Source organism: Amphiura filiformis, chromosome 13 (genome assembly GCF_039555335.1).
Source record: "Amphiura filiformis chromosome 13, Afil_fr2py, whole genome shotgun sequence".
In the NCBI taxonomy this organism is placed as follows: domain Eukaryota; kingdom Metazoa; phylum Echinodermata; class Ophiuroidea; order Amphilepidida; family Amphiuridae; genus Amphiura; species Amphiura filiformis.
The window spans coordinates 39,911,453-39,921,541 of NC_092640.1; the positions used below are offsets into that span (position 1 = coordinate 39,911,453).

The 10,089-nt window shown below is 38.9% G+C and overlaps 1 protein-coding gene across 2 annotated transcripts in view; it reads right to left on the bottom strand.

Moving 5' to 3' along the window:
• LOC140168336 (uncharacterized) overlaps positions 1-10,089 on the bottom strand; it is a 48,457-nt gene that overhangs the window by 11,956 nt on the left and 26,412 nt on the right. For both annotated transcript variants that reach the window (XM_072191706.1, XM_072191707.1), the window contains exons 6-9: positions 3,600-3,715; positions 2,866-2,944; positions 2,126-2,287; positions 448-633 (exon numbers count right to left, since the gene is read on the bottom strand). In XM_072191706.1, coding sequence (XP_072047807.1) covers positions 448-633; positions 2,126-2,287; positions 2,866-2,944; positions 3,600-3,715 — 543 coding nt within the window. The remainder of the gene's footprint in view (positions 1-447; positions 634-2,125; positions 2,288-2,865; positions 2,945-3,599; positions 3,716-10,089) is intronic.

Sequence of the window (10,089 nt, forward strand, 5' to 3'; positions counted from 1 at the left end):
AAGGGGGAGGTTCTTAATAGAAAGGTGGGTATAGTCTATATACCTTCCTCGAGCCAGTAAAGTAAAATCAAATGTACACTTTTGTATACTTCTCATCATTACATTTAAAGATACATATAGAAAACAATATCTAAATTACTGACTTGAGAAAGGTATACAGACTATTGAGGGATGTTCCGCAATTTCAGGTATCATTTCCATAAGTTTAGCTATGGTAGCAAATTAAAAAAAAATGGTTTAGAGAAGGTGCATTTCCAATTTTTGTCAATTTTTTTTTAAGTATATTTTTTTTTGTCTCTATTTTGACACATTTGGTAGATTGATGTCCTCTTTCAGAATCCAAGCTGCATATCCCTACACAACCAAAACCAAGAACATCCTACGAAAACAACCAACACTCCTAATTAGAAACACATATCAAATTGTTTCTTATGACCACTACTTTACCTCTGCCGCAGTTTGAGACCGCTGCAACTGAGGAATGGGTGATTTTGCCGGGAATCGGAACTCATCTACGCCAGGTACGGTGACCGGTCTTTCGCGGATACAACCCGCCTTAGCATACTGAACGGTAGCTGTTGATTGGCCAAGGTAGTTGTATAGTTGCTTGTAACGCTTACCATGGAAACGAACCTGTGAATAATGAGCGGTGAAACATATAATATTCGAGGTATGATTTAGCTACATAATTACGTAAAACACTGATTGGCTGCAGCTCACACGATCTTACCATATACACCAGGCACAAAAAGAAATTCGTCAGTTATATTCATCCTTGCTGTTCAATAACTTGATAATTTTGGATTATTCTGAAATATACATTTTGTTAATTGGACTTTGCTTTCTCATTTGACACCCTGTTTGTGAAAAACGAACAAGAATTAACCAAGATATGCGCCTCCAAAGCCTCAAATCCCAAAATCAAAAGTTGCATTTTCAACGATTTTCAATGGGAACGCATCGTTGTATTGCACACAAGCACCAATCAATAAAGCACACAGTGTAACAGACACAATTGAATCGTTAAAATTGCAACTTCTCATTTTGGGGTTTGAGAGTTTGGAGGCGCATATCTTGGTCAATTCTTGCTCAATGTTCACAAACAGGGTGTCAAATGAGAACGAAAAGTCCAATTAACAAAATGTATATTTCAGAATAATCCAAAATTATCAAGTTATTGAACAGCAAGGATGAATATAACTGACGAATTTCTTTTTGTGCCTGGTGTAATCTGCAAAAGCCCTTCCAGATCACAAATAGTGATGGTGAGCACATAGTCCTTTTGTAAACAGAGTTCTGCTAGATATTTTAGTGAATTAAGCAATTCATTTTTTTCCTAACTGACAATTAAAACTCATTACTTACAAACTACATACCATTCACCAACTGGCAAAGTCTCAACAGCATCATCTGTTTATGAGGGCCAATCGTTCCAAGGAGTGCAATCTTACGACACTGCTATTTACAATCATTGCGTAAAACATGAAGATAAACAACGCTCTATCAAGCAAATGTGAAGGCATGCCATGCATGTGTGATTTGCTAGACATGGTCGATCAAATGATCAGCTCTCATGAATATGCAAGAATTCTCATTGTATATAAAGCACATTGACTTTTGGTGAATGGTCTGAATCTTTTTAGTCTACGCTCATTTCACTATGATCAAAACATATCACCTTGTAAGGACACAGTTCTTTAAATCCAATATGCTTGTGCACTCATAGAATGCCCTTTAAATGTATTGGGTACACAAACTGATACCCCATATCCCACAATTTGAGGTCAAGTATTGAGCTATGTAGGTTATAGAACTATGCCAATGGACACTAGACCTTTCAGCTCAAGGTGTTATACACATGGAAGAAAAAGATAACGGACTGCGTCCGAGCCCTCAAAGTCTCAGCATCACCCAATCACACAACAAGCAAAACCGCTACGCACTTATATACTGCGTATTTTTACGGTCTACACATATACCCGAAGGCATGCAACGCTGGCATGATTGTTAGACACGTGACGATCGAACAATCGGCCCTCATGAATATACGATAATTCACAGCATACAATGCATGGGGACTTTGATTGTTGATACATGGTTTGTAGCAGTCTGCGGTTATACCTACCTGAGTCTTCCTGACTGAAGTATCTACTGCTGCTTCCCTTGGTATACGTTTACTGCCCAGCTGTTCATGTCCGTAGTTGAGCTCTGTGTTTCTAAACTCATGGTTCAGATGGTTTAATAGCTTCTCATCATTAGTAGCACACACATGCTTAAAGTCATCCAGCTGGGTGTCAAGTAAGTGAAAGATATAAAAAAGTGTTAATATACAATATCTCCTTAAGACTGAGGAAAATGCAGATGCTCAGGAGTGAGTCATTTTCTGAGTCATCATCTCAATATTGCCTGCTATTCTCTTCTTACCAACTGAAATTGATTCCAGAAAACTGGAGATATGATTGAAGAAATTGTTTTCATTTCATAACAAAAGTTATCACTTTCAGCTTTTTCTGATTGCTTACACAGCCAATCGCATTGATTTCTATAATAATTTGATTTGTACAAGCATTCTGACCCCATTGAAAACAAAATAATCCTTTTGTTGTGCACCCTATGCATGTGAATCAATAACATTATATACATGTTAACATGTACATACTGTACGTAGCACACACCCAAAAGTGCAAATTTAACTTGCAAATATGACATTGGTTTTTTAATCATAGCTCTGTTATTGCATAATCAATTTCAGTCAGCAATACTGAACTTACCTTCGCTCGGTCTGTATTTTTTATGACTCATGCGGTATATTCTTGTATCACACGAAAAATAAGCCAATATTATATAAATATATATACAATGTACCTCAAATAGTTTCCTCCAAGTCTTGTCCAGGGGTCCTCGCTTGGATTCTGGAACATCTATGTCACCTGCCTGCTCACACCTGAATAAGTAATGTATCAGAAATATGATGTCAAGAAAACATCTGACTGCATGTAATCTATGGAGTGACTTACTGTTATTATGCATTTAAATATGCAAATAAATGCGCAACCAAAAGAAGCCCGCAATCAACTTTCAAAGCGAGAGCAAATATGTGTTTTTCAGTTTTAGATTTGGTCAGATGAGAAATCCCTTAAACAGGAGAGGGTACAATAATTGAGATTTGACAAGTTTTAGATAAATTGGGCGTAACTTTTGCATTCAGACAAATTGTGAAAACTTTTATTGAGAAGATATTCTGCCAATTCTATAAAAAAATGCTCAAAAGATTTACAGTAGCCGGCATTTAATAGAAATTCTTATTCAATGGGTGCGTCTTGTAAAGAATTCACGTAATTTGATTCTTTGAAGTGCAGAAACTTGCCACGCCCCATAAGGATGCCGTCAGTGCAACATTCTGAGGTAATCTCTGCAATTGATGATCATTGATGATTAATTATTCATAAAGAAATTTAGTCATGCAAGTAAACTGTCTTGGTACAGCGAATCTCTTTGCATGTTCATTTCCAGTTGGTTTCTGGGTACAGACTTTTCAGTAGTTTTTATACAGATTATATAGTTTCATGCTGTGATTGTCCATGCCTTATTTTACTTACAATACAATGAGATCAAGGAACTCATACAGCTGTATTCTCCCTGGCTCATCAAAGTCTTCCTGCATGTGTTTGACTCGGTGCATCAATTTCAATGGGGCTATAGTCCTTCCACATAGCTACAAGAAACATCATGTGAACAGATGGGTCAGAGATATGTTGGTCAGTAGTAGGTTTTTGCCGTTTCTGGGACATTTACTGTCATTTCCCGTATAAAATCTCCCTCAACCATCAAATACACAGTAAAATCACAAAAACCTGTGTAACTGCCGTGTAAATCGACTCAACCACCAAATACACAGTAAAATCACAAAAACCTGTCTTTTCCCGTGTAAATCAACTCAACCACCAAATACACAGTAAAATCACAGAAATGCTGTGTACACAGGATTACACAGAAAAACATCCTTGCATTTTTAATTCACCCCAATCCAAATTACACAAAAAAATTCCCCCTGCATTTCAACTTATCCCAAAAAAAAATGCAGGGGAAAAAATTCCCCCTGCATTTCAATTTATCCAAAAAAAATGCAGGGGAAAAAATTCCTGCATTTTTTAACCTCTTCATTTTATTCATTTAAGAAAAAATATTTAAAAAATAAATATAATAAAAAATGGAATCATTCAAAAATCATTACAACGTTAAAAAAGAAATAACTCTCGAATCGAAAGTAGAAAATAACCGCCTGTTCAGTATTTTACAACAACCAGTGGGTTCAACTCAGTCAAAAAAATCCAAACAAATTTTTCAAACCCGTAACATTGCAGAATCGTTACAATGTCGGTCTATGTAAAGAGTTGGGAATTCCGACAAATAAGGGTAAAAAAATATAGTTCGCTTATTACCAGAAAAATAGAGAGAAGTATTGTATGGCTTCAAAAAAATATTACGAAAAAATGAAATCCTCGCGATAATTTTGATATTGATTTTTTTTTGAAAATAAAAAAAAAGGGTTTAAGAAAATAAAACATTGTATATAATAAAAGAAGATGAGAAGAATACTAAAATTTTCATCGAACGCTGAATGGGAGCGTTTATAAAAAATCAAGAGTGAATATACGGTAAAGGGTCTACGAGCCATTGCGAAAAATGCTGGCCTGCAAGGAGATTGGAGAAACACCCGCAAAACCAATCTGATAAAATTTCTTCAAGAAAACTATGTCTTAGATCCGCTGGATGCTCCGATACACCATATCGATGTACCCATTCTTGAACCAACGCCAGTATACCACCCCGCTCCACCGCTGGATGCTCCGATACAAAATATCGATGTACCCATTCTTGAACCAACGCCGTATACCACCACCCCCGCTCCACCCCAGATAGAAATAAAGCCAACGCAAGATTGGTCATTCTTGGATACCCCCAAACCACCTCCCAGACGAACCAGATTTCAACGAAAGATTGCAAAGCTTTACAAACAGAAGGAAAAACCTTTTAAAATTCAAGAAACCAAATCTGCTCTCAATCGATTTACTACTCAATACAAAATTGATGGAAGATCACGTTATGAACCAAGAACCTTTTTAGCAGCAACTAAACAACCTGTTGTGAACCTTTTAACCAACAATCGTCAAACAAAGGTTGTGCTAGTTCTTCGCTGCATGATGGAAAAGACGAATCTCCAAACGGGGAACTTATCACCAAAGAAGCCTCATTTACCTCCACTACGGATGTTAATCTGGAGGCAACTGATCTTGATGAATTATACAAAAGGTGGTCTGAAAGAATTTTGGAAAACATTGCGACATTTCAAAACAGCGGAAGCGGATGGGTATTCAAATCGATCGTAGACTTGAGCATTCACACAGTTAAATACAAACCGATGAGTGGTTCGTCATACATTCCGACTCCAAAAGATCTAGCCAAAAAGAAAGCGATCATCAATCCCAAAAATGAGGACAATCAGTGCATCAAGTACGCTGTCGTTCGAGCTCTCAATCCAGTTGATATTCATCCTGAAAGAATAAACGGAAAGCTTATAGAACAAGCCAAAGAGCTCAACTGGGATGGTAACCCCTTTCCAACCTCCCTTAAAGATATTGTCAAGTTTGAAAGGAACAATCCTACAATTTCCGTTAATGTCTTGGGATACGCCGAAAAAAATTTATCCAAGAGGTTGTACAAAAATGAAGTCTACCCGCTGAGAGTAGGTGCTAGCAATCGAAAACACGAAGTTAATCTTCTTTTAATTTCGGGCAAAAATAAGGATGGCCATGACACCCAACATTACTGCGTCATCAAGAGTATGAGCAGACTAATGGCGCCACAAGAGAGTAAAAATAGTCATGCTAGATATTATTGTATGCGATGTCTTACGTCCTACATCTCCAAACAAAATTGGTGAAACATAAAGAGCTATGTCAAAATAATGAAACCGTGAAAATTGAAATGCGGATCCAGAGAAGGATTCATCTCAGTATTTTAAACATCATTTCAAGTCTCAGAACGTCTCCTTTGTCGTGGTACGCCCGATTTTGAATCTTTTCCAAAACCGAATCAAACTTGTCAACGGAAGTTTCTCAGAAGACGACGAAATACCAAAAGCACGAACCATCGGGCTTTTGCTATTATATCAAGTGTTTCGATGACTCGGTGTACACTCAAGAACCAGGAATCCGAGGACCAAGATGTGGCTCAGATTTTTGTGGAAACTCTAGAGCAAAACATCAAAGAGATCCAACAACAACTCAAGTTCCAAAAGGAGATGATCTTCGGGAGCAAGAGCGAGAGATCTTCAAAAATCCACCCACTGCCACATCTGTAAGGATCCACTGACTCCCGATGATAAAGATAATTACAACGTCAGAGACCACTGTCACTATAAGGGAACCTTTAGAGGAGCTGCCCACAATATCTGCAATATAAAATATAGGAAACCAAATTTCTTTCCCGTGATTTTCCATAATCTAGCCGGATATGACGCTCATCTGTTCATCAAGAATCTTGGCAAGACCGAGGGAGAGATCGACTGTATTCCTTCCAACGAAGAGAAGTACATCTCATTCACCAAGAAGATATTGGTTGACACCTTTACCAATAAGGAAGGAAAAGAAGTCGATGTCAAGCGTGATCTCAGATTTATCGACAGCTTCAAATTCATGGCTGCTGGACTTGGCAAACTCGTCCGAAAATTTGGATGAGTTTTTGAATTACCGAAATTTTATCAGGATGAACAACTTCAGCTGCTCTTGAGAAAAGGGGTGTATCCGTGCGATCACGTCAACTCTTTGGAAAAACTCCAGGAGACTAGTCTTCCACCCAAAGACACCTTCTACTCCAAACTCAACGAAGAACACATTTCCGATGAGGATTATGAACACGCTCAAAAGGTGTGGAATACCTTCGAGATGAAAACCATGAGGGAGTACCACGATTTGTATCTCAAGTCGGACGTTCTTCTTCTAGCGGATGTTTTGAGAGTTTTAGGAAACTATGCTTGAAAAATTACAAATTAGATCCTTGTTGGTACTACACAGCTCCTGGACTTTCCTACTGACGCCATGCTGAAAAACGACGGGTGTAAAATTGGAACTCCTCGTGGATTATGACATGGCTATGATGATCGAAAAAGGGATCAGAGGTGGGGTTTCCATGATATCAACCAGATATTCAGAAGCAAATAACAAATACATGGGATCCGATTACCATCCGAGCAAGCCCTCCAAGTATATCCAATACCTCGACAATAATAACCTTTATGGCTCGGCGATGAGTCAACCATTGCCAACCGGAGGTTTTGAGTGGATGACTCGAAACAGCTAGACTCTTGGGATGAAATCCCATGCATTCTTGAAGTGGATCTGGAATACCCTAAGAAGCTACACGACCTCCATAACGACTATCCCCTAGCTCCTGAGAGAGTCACCGTAAACAGGGTGGAAAAACTCATTCCAAATCTTGGAGATAAGGAAAAGTACGTCATTCACCACACGGCTTTGAAACAATGTCTAGACCTTGGACTCAAATTAACCAAGATTCACAGAGGAATCACATTTAATGAGAGTCCCTTTATGAAAAAAGTACATCGATCTGAATACCGAGCTTAGCAAAAATGCAAACTCGGAGTTTGAAAAGGATTTTTCAAGTTGATGAATAACTTCGGTTTTTGGCAAAACTATGGAAAACATCAGAAATCGCGTCAATATCCATCTCGTGAATTCGAACACAAAGCCATCAAATTAGCCGCAAAACCAACTACGAAGCGAAACACAATCTTTGATGAAAATCTTATAGCGGTTCACATGAAGAAAATCAAACTGTACTTCAACAAGCCGATCTATCTCGGAATGAGCATCCTGGATATCTCAAAGACAATGATGTACGACTTCCACTACAATTACATCAAGAAAAATACGGAAACAAAGCGAAGCTCTGTCTGACAGACACGGACTCGCTACTTTATGAAATCGAGACCGAAGATTTCTACAAGGATATCGCTCAAGGCGTGGACCGCTACTTTGATACTTCCAACTACCCAGCTGATCATCCGTCGGGAATTCCGACTGGAAAGAACAAAAAAGTTCCCGGCATGTTCAAGGACGAAGCCGGAGGAAAGCAGATAGTGGAATTTGTTGGACTGAAAGCAAAGTTGTACTCTTTCAGAATGCACGAGGGAACGAGGAAAAGAGGTGCAAAGGAGTAAAAAGCGGTCGTCGAAAGAAAGATTACCTTCGACGACTACAAGCGCTGTCTCTTCGATGAAGACCCTCAGACGAGAACGATGAATGTGATTAGGAGTTACAAGCACGAGGTGTACACTGAAACCGTTAACAAAGTCGCTTTCGATTCCAAAGATGATAAGAGAAGTATACTTGAGGACAAAATTCACACACATGCGATTGGACACTACGCCAGTAAAACTTGAATAAGAAAATTTACTTCAAAACTCTGTCGGGTGGCAACTGTGTGCCCTCGGGTACTATCATAAGCTCCTGTCTAACAAACGCTCTTTTGGTGCACCTTCACTCAAATAGTACAAAATTGGATCACCCGGTGTTCTCACGATACTATCAACCGTGTAAGTTTCCAGAGACCAAATGGGATCGGTTGCGCGTCTTCTCTCTCACCTCCTCCAACTCTCCGGGGCGTACAAATACCTTAATCTCACGTTACCTGGAATTTTAATCTCATTTTTCAACTTCTGTGGAGCTGAAGACATCGTTTCAATCTTTTTCTTCTTGATAGCATCAACCGGTTTCATTCCTATCAGCCGAGTCTCTTAGCTGTTCAAAGCTCTGATCACATCCGGAAGCCTACCCACCCACTCGGTAGACCTCACATTTTTCTGACCACGAGCTTCCATCAGTATTTCCTGCGAGTACTGATGGCCAAACAGTCTTTCAGCCAAAGTTCTGTTGAATCTTTCAACAATTGCCTGAGCTCTATGTTGACCAGGCAACCCTCTTCTGATATCGACCTTGTGCTTTTTCATCACTTCGTTCACTTTGCCCATGAATTCTCTTCCAGGATCGACCTGCAGAAGATTCGGCCACTTTAAAACTTCGAGAGTAAATTTTTTCAAATGCCTTAGCCACCTCCCCAGATTCCTTGAGCTCAGAGGCTCAGCTTCCTTGTATCTGCTCGCGACATCCACCACAGTCAGCGCGCTTGTAAAGCTTTTTCCTTTACTCGGTCTGTCGTGAGGAGAAACAACAAATCGGCTTGATGAACTTCATTAGGTACACTACGTTAAATTTTGCTCTGGGAATGTACTTGGAGGTGGTAGGTAAATTTGCCACTGAGTCTGCTTTTTAAAAAATTTCTAGCTTTTTCTTTCGTCCCTCCAACCTCTTTCGCCAGCTTGTCTATCGCAGAAACACCCTTCCAATACCCTCTCGGACTGTAGTAAACCTTAGACATTTTAGTTTCAGCCATCTTTTATTTTTAGCCCGATTTGAAAATAAAAACAGTTTAAGAAAATCCCGGCTAATAAAAAAAAGAGTTTAAGAAAATCAATAAAAAACAAACAAAATGGCAAAACAATCAAGCATACTGAAGGTGGAATTTGAACATTTGTTAGAAGAGCAAAAAGGATCCTCAATTTTGAAATGGGTTGAACTAGAAGAAGGTGGAATTCTACGAAATTACCAATTTTGAGATCATGGAAACCAGGGTTGGAAAATCCGAGTTATCACTCTCAGTGATAACACTCGAGTTTGGAGTTGTTCTACCCTAACAAAAAGGCTAGAGAACTTGGACTTGGACTTTGGTGAATCAATAGCTCTTGTTAAACCCACGGGCAAAAAAGAAAGCAAAACAACCGGGAACATGTACCACAGTTTTGACCTTGTAGTGAAAGAGTTGAAATATGATGAAGACTCAGACTAGTCGTACAGTCTACCATAACCAACAAAAAAAAATCTCCTTTAGACATTCGGTCTAAAGGAGATTTTTTTATTATTACAAAAATGAAGTGTACGAGTAAATATAAGCGTTGTTTTTGCAAATTGTGTAAAAAGAAAACTCGCCTCCGATCACCAGAGCACCACA